General features: G+C 41.2%; 2 protein-coding genes across 3 annotated transcripts in view; both read right to left on the minus strand.

Annotated features, from left to right (window-relative positions):
• Positions 1-5340, minus strand: part of LOC113066332 (piezo-type mechanosensitive ion channel component 2-like) — a 113548-nt gene extending 108208 nt beyond the window's left edge. For both annotated transcript variants that reach the window (XM_026238234.1, XM_026238233.1), the window contains exon 1: positions 4862-5340. In XM_026238234.1, the coding sequence (XP_026094019.1) occupies positions 4862-4937 (76 nt within the window). In that variant the 5' untranslated portion in view covers positions 4938-5340. The remainder of the gene's footprint in view (positions 1-4861) is intronic.
• Positions 5341-7296: 1956 nt separating this feature from the next.
• Positions 7297-11022, minus strand: LOC113066333 (inositol monophosphatase 2-like). The gene is made up of 6 exons (XM_026238235.1): positions 10616-11022; positions 10491-10536; positions 10307-10415; positions 9904-10012; positions 9612-9763; positions 7297-8042 (listed from the first exon to the last, which is right to left on the minus strand). Exons 1-6 carry the CDS (start codon positions 10765-10767, stop codon positions 7924-7926), a joined length of 687 nt encoding a protein of 228 aa, XP_026094020.1. The 5' UTR covers positions 10768-11022; the 3' UTR covers positions 7297-7923.
• Positions 11023-17328: the final 6306 nt, after the last annotated feature.

Here is a 17328-nt window from a genome sequence, read left to right on the forward strand (position 1 = left end):
CTGGGATCTCAACACCAATCCGTATTTTATTTCCATGATAGTTAAAGTCAGTGACGTAATTCCACTGAGTTGACCGACTAAAGTGATTTCTGTGTGAGATGTGCTTCATACATCTCCACAAGACTGACAATAGATAATGAACTTCAGTGTGCAATTCAGGCTCATTCAGACCAAGAGCGATAACTATAATAATATCTAAAACTATAACTGTAACCATATTAGTGTCCACAGCAATGAACAATAATGCTGCCGTTTTATCACCTGCCACTTTAAATGCTCAAGTGCATTAAACTGGATTCTGATTGGCTGTCAAAAATTCTATAAGTGATTCCAGTAAACGGTTATTATTGTTAAATAAAACTAAAATGAAAACAAATAAATAAATAAATGCTTTACTTGTAATTAAACAAGATAACCCTTTAAATTCATTATACAAATATTTGAATGCATGTTTATAGACATGCATTGCATGATCTCATGAATATTTGTAACACAGTTATAATACATTATCATTACACCTTTATAACGTATAATGCATTAAAACACGACAAACAAACCTTCAAATATTATAATGCATTTGGTTACAATGATATATGAAATGATATAATGCATTGCAACACGCATTATGAATATGTTTTTTAATGTAATACACATTAATGTTTTAAGTAATGTTTTACCATTAAGGTTAACTAAAATAAAATAAAATAAACTTTATTTGCGCTATTTGCCAAAGCAACTTTTTTCAGTTTAACTTGATGTACTAAAACGACTAAAACTGAAAAAAAAAAAAGATGTATAAACATTTTTTTAAAGCGTCTAAAAAGGATATTGACATGATAGAAAAATATGAAGTAGAAACATATTTATATAAAATATAACAGTATCTCAGTGACAATATCATTATCAACTATTGAAACATTATGGTTATCATTCTCTTTATAGTTATTGCTCTCTGTTTCAAGAACTGATGTTGAACCTCCACTCACTGAACATTTCACTTTAAAAGTGTCACGAAACGTGCAAGAAGCAACATAAAGATGAGCAGAAGTGCATGTTTTCCACTAGGTCTGGGTTGCTTGATATTCAACATGGGACTTGATTGGTTCCTTTGGAAGTCATTGGATTGTGAAGAGAAATGGGCATTGCATGCCAGCACACAGACCATAATACAAGTGTGCTTAACATGAGCTACTGACTGGCACAATCTCTCTGGAGAAGCAAACAGGGCCATTCTGACTTTAACAACATGTTGTTTCATTTGAGCTTGGCAATCCTTTACCAAACAAATCAGGTTTGCTTTCAAACAACAGGAAAGGCTTCAGATGTACTAAAGTTACAGCCGAGCAGACGTGTCTACTAGTGAGTGCTCGGTGACTTCATACTGAGCCGTTTAGAGGAATAATGAGAGCATGACTGTGTACAGCATGTCAACCTCGTCTTTAATGTCTCAAACGACATTAAAAGACTCTGCAAAGCCACAAATGAAGCAGCTGTCTAACAAAACAGCATGTCTGGTTTAACCAGCTCCAAACTCCGGTTTATTCACAACCGAGAGACGTGGACTTCTCAAGAAGACCTTCATAGTGTACTTTTGGAGCCAAAATATAAACGCTTTAATGTTGTTCTGATCAGAAGTGTCAGATTGCAATTAAAGTTCAAACATAATGCAAAGTTTGCTGTTAGAAAGCATTAAAAGAGTCTTATAGATAAAGAAGTAACTGTAGATATTTGATGATGGACGTTTAAGATGCATCTTTGTGAATCACATCATCCTATGAAAGTAACCCACTGCTGTTTACTTCCTGTATGTGTGCAATCTAAATATTTTCCCAAAATGCAATAAAATATTTAGGTATACCGAAATCTGCGTTCACCTTAGTCAGCGTCCCACCCAAGAGCGTTTACAGAAATCACTTCACCTTGTGTTTATGATGCTTAACTTATTGACCTGATACCGATAACATTTAAAAAACCATTCCTTGGGTTAAGAGAGGAAGCCAGCGCTTTAGTTGGATTTGACTTTATTATTTACCTGAACCTCTTTGGGAAAGCTGTGCAACTCAAAACGGATGGTTTGTGTTCTCAAAAGAGCAGGATTTGACCTTTACATCATCCTTGAGAAGGAACGAAAGATGGAAAGACACTATTTCTGAGTCCAAATAGTGCAATGCCTCGATGTTTGCTGCCTTCAAACTCAAGACATTTTTTGCAATGACATAAAATGACCATAAGTCCTCTATTTCAACATGTCCTGCTCAATGGCTGGTGATGTGGCCAACAAAATATTATGACATATATATATATATATATATATATATACAAAAATGATATTTATCACAACTACAGAACATTTAACATTAATGGTTAAGGAAATGCTTTTCACGTGTTTGTTAGACCTTGAAAACGAATGTAAACAACTTGTTTGTTCACAATTAAACTCCACAGAGTTCAATTTAAAGCATCATGAAATCGGTTTTATTTTTTCCCCAAATTGTTTATTTTGCATTCATTTTTTTCTGGATTTTGTGTTTAATGATTGAATGCAAATTTAATAAAAAAAACTGTGTCTAATGAAATAAATTAATAAAACTTTAATAATCTAACAAATCTTTTTTTAAATGAAAATAGAAAAATGTATTTAAAACAAAACATTGCAGTTTTTCTTTTTTTTAAATAAGATGCTGCACGAAAGAACAGTGTAAATTAAAACATGCATTAAAACAAAAAAACATTGGTAACTCTTTATTTTAAGAAGATTTTTGAGAAGTACCTTTTAATATACACAACAGTATTATAAAACCAAACTTTTATTTTGGCGGTCAGTCATCAAGATCTGTGCATTCAGTGTGTTTTTCTCAGATGAAGGCGATGAAGTTCATGTCTCATATATGTGTGAGTGTGTTTGAGTTTGTGTCTCAGATGAAGCTAACAGCGTACAGGCGTTGTGTATGTTCAACCGATCGTGGTGTGTGTGTGAAGAACACAACTGAACACACTGGTCAAAGACATCCAGCTAGTGCATGCTAACAAAGAAACAATGGAAAATACAAAAACACACTCAGTATGAGCGGCCCCTGAGCAACCGTCAAGACACATCTCAAACAGCTGAGCTGAAACACTCACAGACGATGACATGCTGCTACGCTAAAGACACAACACTCATGCACAACTATTATGCAACCAGCCTCCGCTATCTCCAGTTTAAACCAGCTAAAGCTTGATGCAATGCATTCTGGGATCACCATGAAGAGTTACTGCTTTACAATATGAGTTATCGCAAAAAGCAACATGATTTTATTTCCAGCGTCTATAGGTACAGCTCTGTGTTATGTAGGCTGACTGTTCTCTCTCTGAGCTTGCTTCAGCTGGGCGTTTTATCACAAATAAACAGTCTTTGGTGTTTCTGGAGAATGGGGCGTACCAGTGCGCTGTGGGAACGCACAGATCTGGACTGTTAGCGGTCTGTGGCAGGGGTCTTAAGAAGTTCAACCCTCACTATCTGTAAAAACACTGCGCATGAGTCACAGCAGGCAGATGTTCGGCAGACAGTCAACACTATCAGGATGCAGATGTTTCGCTCAAAAACAGACAACTGAGAGTGTAAATACCAAGTATTGTGTAAGTGATCTCTGTGAGAGAGAGAGAGAGAGGAAGAGCTGCTGGACGCTGATAGACAGAAGCTCTGTAGTCTGTCTCTCTGCTATCACACTCATGCTTACTTTAGCTGGACAGCGTATTTGGACCAACCCTGAGTGCTCTATTACTCATCTCATACTCAAAAAAATAAAAATACAAAAAATGCACAAACAAAAAATATCAAACATGCAACCACCAATTCCAATCAAAAGCAAAAACAGCAATTAAATGAAAGCTACAAGAGTTAAAATTTTGGTGCATTTTGTCTATATTGTTTATTTAACAAATTGACTTTATTTAACAAATCGCAACATGCATCATGATTTTATTTAAACAATGCAATGCGAGTTATGAAGCGTATGCTTAGATGATAATGTATTCTGTTATTTACAGTCCTAAAATAATACAGGACCATAAGTCTACATGCAGTACGGTCAGTAAAACTGACTGTTAAACTTTACAGTGTGTAGAAATGGTTACTGATCAGATATTTTAAATATTAATCACAAAATAGACTAAAATTACTTTTAACAGAATAATACCGTAAAAATACCATAGAAATGACCATAACATGAAAACAGATCTAAAACAAGACACATTCAATAAGCCCAAATATATATTTTTTTCAATTACACTGTTAGCAATTATTGAATATTAGCATTTGTATAATTCTAAAAAAAAAATTAACTGAATTAAACTACGTTAAATGTAAATAAATATTTTTTATAAATAATACAAATTATTTGTTGTGTTATTTTAAAATACCTGTTTGTTTAATTTTCTCTTTAATACTTCCCCGGGAACACATGATAGGTAAAAATTGTTAGCCTGAATGCACTGTAAGTCGCTTTGGATAAAAGCGTCTGATAAATCCATACATTTAATTTAATTTAGTTTAATTTTAATTATATATATATATATATATATATATATATATATATATATATATATATACATTTAATTACCATAAAACATGTAATATTTAATTTTAATTAAAATATAGTAAATTAAATTAACTAAATTATAGAAAATGTTAATTCATATAAACACATATTTTTTAAATAATAACAATTATTTCTATTATATATTTATATATATATATATATATATATATATATATATATATATTTTTTTTTTTTTTTTTTTTATGAAATGACCGTATGTGTGTGAGTTTAGTAAACATATGAGAGCAGTCTCAGTGTGTATTTGTTTCAGGGTTCAGTACCTGCGGCCAGACACACTGGCAGGAGCAGTCTGAAGATGAGTCCACACACCACCTCCGAGGCCATCCTCCTCCTCATATCACCACAGAAGTGAGAGCAGATGCTGAATGGAGAAGTGTTGGGAGCAGAGTGTGGCCCCAGCTCATGATCCGCTGCGGCCCTCAGGAGCCCGACTCAGTTCAGTCTAGTCCTCATATAGTCCCCGGCTGTAGAATCCCGCAGATCTGATTCCTCTCTGAGCAGGATCCTCTCACCTGTTGACAGGAGAGATCATGCTGCTCTTCACATCACTGCATCACATCGACCAGCTGTGAACGCGCTCGTCGCGAGTCCTGTAGAGTTCCTCCGGAGCGCGTGACTCTTATATCCCCGTCCTGCGCGCGCTCCACAGCTGTGCCTCTCTGGCATCTGGACGCACCTCTTCTCCGAGGACCACCCTGCACAACTGACACATGACTCCACCATTCAGGAGTCTAGGGGAAGACGAGGGCAGGAGTTTGGAGGGGAAGGGGTGGAGGCTCGGGGCTTCAGCAGAGAACAAGAAAACTATACATCAAACTTTTGGTGATAGTTTATCTGAGGCTGTATCAGTCAAATGTACATTTATATTTTATAGTATATATTTTCAATGACTAAAAATATGTTTTGGTGGCGTTTTTAAAGTAATATTTGATGTAAAGTTAAATCAGTCATGTAAGAGAGACTGCAGCGCCACCTGCCGAGCGTCGAAGGAACACACGAGCAGAAACATTTTAAACTAAATTTATAGTGTATAAACTTGTGTATGTGTGTAACTTTTCCATTTCATTATAGCATTTCCATGCATAAAAAAAACAACTTAATAAGTGGATTTGATGTGAGAGACAACAGCAGATGCACTTTTTCACTGGAGGAAGTGTTATTATGATTATAGACTCTATGTGTTTGAGTTAAAATCATCTTAATGCTGGATGTGTTTCAGGTTTTGTCTTCTCCAGATGTTCACTGATGGACTGGAGTGCTGTGGATTATTGTGACTCTCATTCTGACGGCACCCATTCACTGCAGAGACCCTGATGCAATGCTACATTGCTACAAATCAACTAGATCTCAGATGGCACACTTTCATTTATGGTTATTAATAAGATTAATGTTAATAAGCCCGTGGCTCTGGAGAAGGGGATACTCTGAGGACACCGAGGGGCACTGATGGTTGTTTCTTCATGGTTTAACTATAGATTAGAGTTGGCAGCTTTAACCGAATTCAGAAAGCCTTTCCAAAGCTGTGGAGCCGAAAGGGAGAGTTTTCTGGATCTGAACAGACACCTGGAGACCGTGGACGGATCGAATTGAGGCTGCGCTGAAGGGGACGATTAAACTCAACTGGATTTGCCAAAATTCAGCTGCAGAGCTCTTGCATGTGAATTTAAACAAAACAATTGGTTGACAGCTGAATCCATGGCTAAGAGATCCAGCATAATAATGAAATCAAACATGTCTATTCAATGGAAACCAAATGCAGCAGTGCTTGAATAAAGCCCAGATGAGTATTGAAGGAGCCTGAAACCACACAGAATTAATAACTTCATTAATTAACAGATAAGATAAAAGAAACGGAGTAAACCTCTCTCAGATGAAGATGCACAAGACACAAGAATCTGCCAAAGACAGTTATTAGAAACCTGAAACCATTTTAATTGAATAATGACTGGACGGCATTTATTTAGGTGTATGTTTTTAATATTTGGCTAACTAGAGGATTACATCAAGATCAACACAGCAGGAAAACTGATCAAAACTGGCAGTGAACAACTCAAATCTCCACGCATTTATACAGTTATTAGATCTGCAGATCATCCTGTATTAAAACAAAACCCACACATAAAAAGGTAAAATACAGGTTAAAACTGCAGTGTGTCCAGAAACTTTCTATAGATCCACAAGGATTTGTTTCGGTGGAGAAGTGATGAATTTTAGACGACCTGATCTGAGAAATGAAAAATTTCAGCTTCTGCATATGATCAAATTACCTATGAACTAGAGATTTATTATTATTATTATTCAATATTGTTTTTACATGTATTCCAGCAGAAAGAAAAATCCTAAAGGTGTAAAACAAGATAAATGTTTACCTTTTTCTTCAAAATCTTTCAAAAGGGCAATAAAAAAAAAAAAAAGTATATATATATAATTTATATAGTTATAGTAGTATATAATGTACAATACTTTTAAAAAATTTGGAAACATTAATGTTTTTAAATGTTTAGATTTAGGCTACATTTATTTGATCAAAAAAATCTGAAAAAAAGAGTAATATTGTGAAATATTATTCTAATGTAAATCATCTGTTTTCTGTGTGAATCTGTGTTAAAGTGTAATTTATTTCTGTGATCAAATCTGTATTTTCAGCATCATTCCTCCAGTCTTCAGTGTCACATGATCTTCAGAAATCATTAATAATTTAACAGTTATTCCAAATTGTAATATTTCACAATATTACTGTTTTTACAGTTTGTTTTTAGATCAAATAAATACAGCCTTGATGAGGCTTCATTAAAAACATTTAATGACGTTAAGATATTTTCCAGGAATACGTTTGATTGATTAGCGAAGGGTTTGATCAGCGTTTGTTCACAGACAGCTAGGTAATCTTCAGCTCTATCTAAACTAACAGTTTAATTCCTGAGTGGTGATCTGATTAGCGGCGAGTATTTCACGACTGTAATATCTGCAGGAATCATAACCAGCTGCTCGTCTTCGATCCAAAGCAGATATTTCCATCTCTTAATGTAAAATCAATCGGGCTGAGCTTGGCATCAGCAGCATCCTTGTGATTTCAAGGCTTCTGAAGCCACGTCCAGTGTTCAACATGCCAACATTATTTCCATGGATCAAGCTATTTCATAAACTACAAGGTGGACAAAGTTAAATATGGTTCCAGTGATTACAATTAATCTGTTTCCAGTGACGTAACACAGAAATCAGAGGATGTTAACGGATGGAGGTGTTAAAAGGAGACTGCAGCTGTGATGTGGCAGGATTGTGTGCTCCGAGGTAAAAGGCTTGGGATGGGGTCAGAGGTCACTCAGGGGTCAGTGTCGTCACGGCCGTAGTTTATGGGGTGCAGCTGCTTGACCACATAGTCTGCGATCTGACGCGTCCCAGCGGCCACCACCCGTCTGGACATGAGGTCGAGCGGGCCTCCTAACACACACACACACACACACACACACACACACACACACACAAACAGCACTGAACTATATACACACACATATTTTTTTCACATATAGTTGTATTTTTATTTTTTTATTTTGCATATATATTTTTTTTCATATCGTTTTTATTTATTTTAGATTTTTATTCATTTTATTTTGCATATATATACATACATATATATATATATATATTTTTTTTTCCCATATATAGTATTTATTTATATATTTATTTAATTTATTTATTTTTATTCTGCATATATATTTTTTTCCTATATAGTATTAGTTTTTTTTTTTTTATTAGATTTTATTTATTTTATTTTTGCATATATGTGTGTGTATATTTATTTGATTTAATTTGGGTTCTCTATTTCTATTTTCTTTTTTGATTTTATTTAGTTTAGTTTATTTTATAGCTGTGTCAGAGGCACTGTTATTTCAGGCACAGCGATGTCCTCTAACCCGCTGATTTCACAGTATGTCATCGTAACTATATGTGTGACCCAGTTCTATCATCACACAAATGTAAGATGACAATCTGGGCATGATTACAATAACATCACTGTAAACAAAACTACATCGGCTGGATAACGCAGAACATCTAGACTGTGAGGAAATCTTTGGCTTTATTTTAGGGCTTTTACGTGGAAGCGATATTCCTCTCCGGACCGCATGGTCATGACCTCACGGCCTCCCAACAAAGACTCTCTGTGTCGCCTCACACACAGGCATGCCATGAACCGTCCCACACACACACACACACACACACACACACACACGCGCGCACACACACACACATGCATGTGGCAGACACACACACATTCAGATGTTTAACCATTTTTATTTTATTATTATTATTTATTTTTAAATAAAATGTTTAATAAAATAATTATTTTTATTATTAAATTTTTTATTTAATATATTTTGGGGGTTCATTTATTTAGATTTTTTTTTTGTATTTTATTTACTTATTTGTTTTTTTAGAATTTGTATTTATTTTTATTGATATACTTTATATTAGTATCTTATTTTATTCTATGTCAATTTTAGGTATTTATCTACCCATTCATTTATTATTTAGATCAGATTTAGAAACATATTAAATTATGATAATTTACTGATGTAATATGTAAAGGATTTATGCACAGTGGATTTACCAAACCTAAAATATAATAAATAAAATGTAAAAACCACGTATAACTTGATTAAATATCTATAAAACGAACTCTTTTTCAATGTTTTGCAGGTGCAACTTTTATTACAGCACTATTCATATGTATAAAGAACTTTATGCTAACACTGAGTTATATTAACATCTTACGGTATAAACATAATTTTATGACTTTATATACAAATAATAAACTCTGTAAGAAACACAGTGTAAATGTTTACATTCCCCTCATGTTTGGTGAGTCCCACTAAGCCCAACATCTTCAAGATCAACATTGGTAATGAAATAATAATCCCAAATCAATCAGTCAGGTTTAATATCCTACAGTATGGATTAAACAGGGTGTATTTTCTGCCTCCTCACACACTGGACACAGGTGTGACTGACCTGTGGTGTCCATGACGTGTCCGCCGGCCTCTCTGATGATGACCGCGGCCGCTGCGATGTCCCAGCAGTGCAGACCGTACTGGTAATAGGCCTCGGCCGCGCCGCTAGCGATGTGACAGAGCGCTAGCGTCGAGCTGCCGATGATCCTCACACTGCGGGTCAAAGGTGAAATCCTGACCTTTAGGTGCAAGTAACACACTGAGGATACGAGCCACATCGCTAGCTCCTAACATTACAGCTGACACATCTACGCTGCACATAAGTGGATCAGACGAGGGGTTTTCAGACGTACCCGTGTGTAGGGGCGCTCAACATCTTCTTCATATTTCCTAAAAAGATATCCAGGGTTGCAGGGTCTCTCTTGGCGCCGATCTCTGTGAGAATGAGGGCCTTCGACACGTCTGAGAAAATAACGTCACATGAGAGTTTACACTACACCAGTCTGACATTTGTTTTATTTTATGTCGTGTGGACTTTAAATATTAAAGATAACACAGGTGAATAAACTGATTAAATCTATAAAGATATTATTTAAATACACTACCACCAATCAAATGTTTGATACTTTTTTGATACATATTATTGTTATCCTTCTGGTAACTATTAATTTGTAAGTTAAATAGTTTGATTATACCATTATAAATGAAAACAATGATTACTGTTATTTGCAAAAAAATGATTTAAAACACGCTGACCTTTTTCTTTCGACACCTGTAGGCGCACACCGTTGCAAAAGGCTCCGTGTCCCCTCCTGGCCGTATACAGAGTCCCATCGAAACAGTGATAGATGACGCCGAGCTCCAGCTGAGGGGCAGAAGTGATTGAGCATCAACACATGACACCAGTCAAAGAACCCTGCACAGGTTTCTCAGTGTTTACCTCTCTCCTTACAGCGAAGCCGATGCTCACTGCCACCATGGGGAAACTGAAAATAAAGCATTGTGTGTGAGATCTCAGGAATATATTTCTATGATGACTGGAACACAATGAGATGGTGAAGGAACCTGTGCACAAAGTTACACGTCCCGTCGATGGGATCGATTATCCACGTAGGGTGGTCTGTCAGTTCACACTTCACTCCAGCAGCAGACGATTCCTCACCGATAAACCTGAGATTAAAATCAACATTACACCAACATCTGACACAGAGGATCATACGAGCAGTTATTACAGAAATCAGATGAAACAGTAAACACTTTACACACTCTCTGTAGTGGCCTTTTATGGAAAGGAAAGCTGAAAAGGAAAGTAGGTTAATGGGGCAGGGTTCATGAAATAAATCTGTGTAAAACACTTCTAAGGCGGTACAGTCATGCTGTTAGATCTTAATACTGAATGATTATCATATTCTTATAATCATGAGGTTTACATTGTACTTCAAAGTATCACAGTTGACATCATTGTTACCATGGTATTATTGAATTTGTTAATATTTTGAGAAAGGGGTATTTGTGCATGTGTGTGAGGGGTATTTGTGCGTGTTGTGCGAGGGCTATTTGTGCGTGTTTGCGAGGGGTATTTGTGCGTGTGTTTGAGGGGTATTTGTGCATGTGTGTGAGGGTTAGTTGTGCGTGTGTGAGGGGTATTTGTGCGTGTGTTTGAGGGTATTTGTGCGTGTGTGTGAGGGTTAGTTGTGCGTGTGTGTGAGGGTTAGTTGTGCGTGTGTGCGAGGGGTATTTGTGCGTGTGTTTGAGGGGCATTTGTGCATGTGTGTGAGGGTTAGTTGTGCGTGTGTGAGGGGTATTTGTGCATGTGTGTGAGGGTTAGTTGTGCGTGTGTGTGAGGGGTATTTGTGCGTGTGTTTGAGGGGTATTTGTGCATGTGTTTGAGGGTATTTGTGCATGTGTGTGAGGGGTATTTGTGCGTGTGTTTGAGGGGTATTTGTGCAAGTGTGTGAGGGTTAGTTGTGCGAGGGGTATTTGTGCGTGTGTTTGAGGGGTATTTGTGCGTGTGAGGGGTATTTGTGCGAGTGTGTGAGGGGTATTTGTGCGTGTGTGCGAGGGTATTTGTGCGTGTGTGTGAGGGGTATTTGTGCGAGTGTGTGAGGGCTATTTGTGCGTGTTTGAGGGGTATTTGTGCGTGTGTTTGAGGGGTATTTGTGCGTATTTGTGCGTGTGTGTGAGGGGTATTTGTGCGTGTGTGAGGGGTATTTGTGCATGTGTTTGAGGGGTATTTGTGCGTGTTTGTGAGGGGTATTTGTGCGTGTGTGAAAGGGCTATTTGTGCGTGTGTTTGAGGGGTATTTGTGTGTGTGTGGGAGGGGTATTTGTGCGTGTGTGTGAGGGGTATTTGTGCGTGTGTGAGGGGTATTAGTGCGTGTGTGCGATGAGTATTTGTGCGTGTGTGTGTGTGAGGGGTATTTGTGCGTGTATGTGAGGGGTATTTGTGCGTGTGTGCGAGGAGTATTTGTGCGTGTGTGTGTGAGGGGTATTTGTGCGTGTGTTTGAGGGGTATTTTTGCGTGCGTTTGAGGGGTATTTGTGCGTGTGTGAGGGGTATTTGTGCGTGTGTGCGAGGGGTATTTTGTGCGTGTGCGCGAGGGGTATTTGTGCGTGTGTGCGAGGGGTATTTGTGCGTGTGTTTGAGGGGTATTTGTGCGTGTGTGTGAGGGTATTTGTGCGAGTGTGTGAGGGGTATTTGTGCGTGTGTGCGAGGGGTATTTGTGCGTGTGTGTGAGGGGTATTTGTGCGAGTGTGTGAGGGCTATTTGTGCGTGTTTGAGGGGTATTTGTGCGTGTGTTTGAGGGGTATTTGTGCGTATTTGTGCGTGTGTGTGAGGGGTATTTGTGCGTGTGTGTGTGAGGGGTATTTGTGCGTGTGTTTTGTGCGTGTGTGCGAGGGGTATTTGTGCGTGTGTGTGAGGGGTATTTGTGCGAGTGTGTGAGGGCTATTTGTGCGTGTTTGAGGGGTATTTGTGCGTGTGTTTGAGGGGTATTTGTGCGTGTGTGTGAGGGGTATTTGTGCGTGTGTGTGTGAGGGGTATTTGTGCGTGTGTTTGTGCGTGTGTTTGAGGGGTATTTGTGCGTGTGTTTGAGGGGTATTTGTGCGTGTGTGAGGGGTATTTGTGCGTGTGTGCGAGGGGTATTTGTGCGTGTGTGCGAGGGGTATTTGTGCGTGTGTTTGAGGGGTATTTGTGCATGTGTTTGAAGGGTATTTGTGCGTGTGTGTGAGGGGTATTTGTGTGAGTGTGTGAGGGGTATTTGTGCGTGTGTTTGAAGGGTATTTGTGCGTGTGTGCGAGTGTGCGAGGGGTATTTGTGCGTGTGCGCGAGGGGTATTTGTGCGTGTGCGCGAGGGGTATTTGTGCGTGTGTTTGAGGGGTATTTGTGCGTGTGTGTGAGGGGTATTTGTGTGAGTGTGTGAGGGGTATTTGTGCGTGTGTGAGGGGTATTTGTGCATGTTTGTGAGGGGTATTTGTGCGTGTGTGAAAGGGCTATTTGTGCGTGTGTTTGAGGGGTATTTGTGTGTGTGTGGGAGGGGTATTTGTGCGTGTGTGTGAGGGGTATTTGTGCGTGTGTGAGGGGTATTAGTGCGTGTGTGCGATGAGTATTTGTGCGTGTGTGTGTGTGAGGGGTATTTGTGCGTGTATGTGAGGGGTATTTGTGCGTATGTGCGAGGAGTATTTGTGCGTGTGTGTGTGAGGGGTATTTGTGCGTGTGTTTGAGGGGTATTTGTGCGTGCGTTTGAGAGGTATTTGTGCGTGTGTGAGGGGTATTTGTGCGTGTGTGCGAGGGGTATTTGTGCGTGTGCGCGAGGGGTATTTGTGCGTGTGTGCGAGGGGTATTTGTGCGTGTGTTTGAGGGGTATTTGTGCGTGTGTTTGAGGGGTATTTGTGCGTGTGCGCGAGGGGTATTTGTGCGTGTGCGCGAGGGGTATTTGTGCGTGTGTTTGAGGGGTATTTGTGCGTGTGTTTGAGGGGTATTTGTGCGTGTGTTTGAGGGGTATTTGTGCGTGTGTGAGGGGTATTTGTGCGTGTGTTTGAGGGGTATTTGTGCGTGTGTGCGAGGGGTATTTGTGCGTGTGTTTGAGGGGTATTTGTGCGTGTGTTTGAGGGGTATTTGTGCGTGTGTTTGAGGGGTATTTGTGCGTGTGTTTGAGGGGTATTTGTGCGTGTGTGAGGGGTATTTGTGCGTGTGTTTGAGGGGTATTTGTGCGTGTGTGCGAGGGGTATTTGTGTGTGTGTTTGAGGGGTATTTGTGCGTGTGTTTGAGGGGTATTTGTGCGTGTGTGAGGGGCATTTGTGCGTGTGTGCGAGGGGTATTTGTGCGTGTGTGCGAGGGGTATTTGTGCGTGTGTGTGAGGGGTATTTGTGCGTGTGTGTGAGGGGTATTTGTGCGTGTGTGTGCGAGGAGTATTTGTGTGTGTGTGGGAGGTTTATTTGTGTGTGTGTGTGAGGGGTATTTGTGTGTGTGTGTGGGAGGGGTATTTGTGCGTGTGTGTGAGGGGTATTTGTGCGTGTGTGAGGGGTATTAGTGCGTGTGTGCGAGGAGTATTTGTGCGTGTGTGTGTGTGAGGGGTATTTGTGTGAGTGTGTGAGGGGTATTTGTGTGTGTGTTTGAAGGGTATTTGTGCGTGTGTGTGAGGGGTATTTGTGCGAGTGTGTGAGGGCTATTTGTGCGTGTTTGAGGGGTATTTGTGCGTGTGTTTGAGGGGCATTGTGCGTTGTGTTTGTGCGTGTGTTTGAGGGGTATTTGTGCGTGTGTTTGAGGGGTATTTGTGCGTGTGTGAGGGGTATTTGTGCGTGTGTGAGGGGTATTTGTGCGTGTGTGCGAGGGGTATTTGTGCGTGTGTGCGAGGGGTATTTGTGCGTGTGTTTGAGGGGTATTTGTGCATGTGTTTGAAGGGTATTTGTGCGTGTGTGTGAGGGGTATTTGTGTGAGTGTGTGAGGGGTATTTGTGCGTGTGTTTGAAGGGTATTTGTGCGTGTGTGCGAGTGTGCGAGGGGTATTTGTGCGTGTGCGCGAGGGGTATTTGTGCGTGTGTGCGAGGGGTATTTGTGCGTGTGTTTGAGGGGTATTTGTGCGTGTGTGAGGGGTATTTGTGCGTGTGTGTGAGGGGTATTTGTGCGTGTGTGAGGGGTATTAGTGCGTGTGTGAGGGGTATTTGTGCATGTGTGCGAGGAGTATTTGTGCGTGTGTGTGTGTGAGGGGTATTTGTGCGTGTATGTGAGGGGGTATTTGTGCGTGTGTGAAAGGGCTATTTGTGCGTGTGTTTGAGGGGTATTTGTGTGTGTGTGGGAGGGGTATGTGTGCGTGGGTGTGAGGGGTATTTGTGCGTGTGTGAGGGGTATTAGTGCGTGTGTGCGATGAGTATTTGTGCGTGTGTGTGTGTGAGGGGTATTTGTGCGTGTATGTGAGGGGTATTTGTGCGTGTGTGCGAGGAGTATTTGTGCGTGTGTGTGTGTGAGGGGTATTTGTGCGTGTGTTTGAGGGGTATTTGTGCGTGTGTTTGAGGGGTATTTGTGCGTGTGTGAGGAGTATTTGTGCGTGTGTGCGAGGGGTATTTGTGCGTGTGTGCGAGGGGTATTTGTGCGTGTGTGCGAGGGGTATTTGTGCGTGTGTGCGAGGGGTATTTGTGCGTGTGTGCGAGGGGTATTTGTGCGTGTGTGCGAGGGGTATTTGTGCGTGTGTGCGAGGGGTATTTGTGCGTGTGTTTGAGGGGTATTTGTGCGTGTGTTTGAAGGGTATTTGTGCGTGTGTGCGAGTGTGCGAGGGGTATTTGTGCGTGTGTGAGGGGTATTAGTGCGTGTGTGAGGGGTATTTGTGCATGTGTGCGAGGAGTATTTGTGCGTGTGTGTGTGTGAGGGGTATTTGTGCGTGTATGTGAGGGGGTATTTGTGCGTGTGTGAAAGGGCTATTTGTGCGTGTGTTTGAGGGGTATTTGTGTGTGTGTGGGAGGGGTATGTGTGCGTGGGTGTGAGGGGTATTTGTGCGGTGTGAGGGGTATTAGTGCGTGTGTGCGATGAGTATTTGTGCGTGTGTGTGTGTGAGGGGTATTTGTGCGTGTATGTGAGGGGTATTTGTGCGTGTGTGCGAGGAGTATTTGTGCGTGTGTGTGTGTGAGGGGTATTTGTGCGTGTGTTTGAGGGGTATTTGTGCGTGTGTTTGAGGGGTATTTGTGCGTGTGTGAGGGGTATTTGTGCGTGTGTGCGAGGGGTATTTGTGCGAGTGCGCGAGGGATATTTGTGCGTGTGTGCGAGGGGTATTTGTGCGTGTGTTTGAGGGGTATTTGTGCGTGTGTGAGGGTATTTGTGCGTGTGTGTGAGGGGTATTTGTGCATGTGTGCGAGGAGTATTTGTGCGTTTGTGTGTGTGAGGGGTATTTGTGCGTGTATGTGAGGGGTATTTGTGCGTGTGTGCGAGGGGTATTTGTGCGTGTGTGCGAGGGCTATTTGTGCGTGTGTGTGCGAGGAGTATTTGTGTGTGTGTGGGAGGGTATTTGTGCGTGTGTGTGAGGGGTATTTGTGCGTGTGTGTGCGAGGAGTATTTGTGTGTGTGTGGGAGGTTTATTTGTGTGTGTGTGTGAGGGGTATTTGTGTGTGTGTGTGGGAGGGGTATTTGTGCGTGTGTGTGAGGGGTATTTGTGCGTGTGTGAGGGGTATTAGTGCGTGTGTGCGAGGAGTATTTGTGCGTGTGTGTGTGTGAGGGGTATTTGTGTGAGTGTGTGAGGGGTATTTGTGCGTGTGTTTGAAGGGTATTTGTGCGTGTGTGCGAGTGGCGAGGGGTATTTGTGCGTGTGCGCGAGGGGTATTTGTGCGTGTGTGCGAGGGGTATTTGTGTGAGTGTTTGAGGGGTATTTGTGCGTGTGTTGAGGGGTATTGTGCGTGTGGTGAGGGTATTGTGTGAGTGCGTGAGGGGTATTTGTGCGTGTGTGAGGGGTATGTGTGCATGTGTTGAGGGGTATTTGTGCGTGTTTGTGAGGGGTATTTGTGCGTGTGTGAAAGGGCTATTTGTGCGTGTGTTTGAGGGGTATTTGTGTGTGGTGTGGAGGGGCATATGTTTGTTGCGTGTGTGTGAGGGTGTATTTGTGTCGTGTGTGAGGGGTAATTAGTGCGTGTGTGCGATGAGTATTTGTGCGTGTGTGTCTGTGAGGGGTATTGTGCGTGTATGGTGAAGGGGTATTTGTACGTTGTTTGCGGGGAGTATTTGTGCGTGGTGTGTGTGTGAGGGGTATTTGTGCGTGTATTTGGGGTATTGATTTGTGCGTGTGCGCGAGGGGTATTTGTGCGTGTGCGCGAGGGTATTTGTGCGGTGCCGCGAGGGGTATTGTGCGTGTGTGCGAGGGGTTATTTGTGCGTGTGTTTGAGGGGTATTGTTGCGTGGTGTTTGAGGGGTATTTGTGCGTGTGTGAGGGGTATTTGTGCGTGTGTGTGAGGGGTATTTGTGCGTGTGTGCGAGGGGTATTTGTGCGTGTGGTGTGAGGGGTATTTGTGCGTGTGTGCGAGGGGTATTTGTGCGTGTGTGCGAGGGGTATTTGTGCGTGTGTGCGAGGGGTATTTGTGCGTGTGTTTGAGGGGTATTTGTGCGTGTTTTGAAGGGTATTTGTGCGTGTGTCGAGTGTGCGAGGGGTATTTGTGCGTGTGCGCGAGGGGTATTTGTGCGTGTGTGCGAGGGTATTTGTGCGTGGTTTGAGGGTTATTGTGCGTGTGTTTGAGGGGTATTTGTGCGTGTGTGTGAGGGTATTTGTGTGAGTGTGTGAGGGGTATTTGTGCGTGTGTGAGGG

This window comes from Carassius auratus, chromosome 49 (genome assembly GCF_003368295.1).
Source record: "Carassius auratus strain Wakin chromosome 49, ASM336829v1, whole genome shotgun sequence".
In the NCBI taxonomy this organism is placed as follows: domain Eukaryota; kingdom Metazoa; phylum Chordata; class Actinopteri; order Cypriniformes; family Cyprinidae; genus Carassius; species Carassius auratus.

Bases quoted from the DNA above. Each gene is read 5' to 3' on its own strand.
- LOC113066333 (XM_026238235.1), bottom strand. From the start codon at position 10,767: ATGATCCTCTGTGTCAGATGTTGGTGTAATGTTGATTTTAATCTCAGG. The intron at 10,537-10,615 runs GTTCCTTCACCA...CTTTATTTTCAG, and splicing joins ACGTGTAACTTTGTGCACAG to TTTCCCCATGGTGGCAGTGA. The intron at 10,013-10,306 runs GTCAGCGTGTTT...TTATTTTCTCAG, and splicing joins ACAGGTGTCGAAAGAAAAAG to ACGTGTCGAAGGCCCTCATT.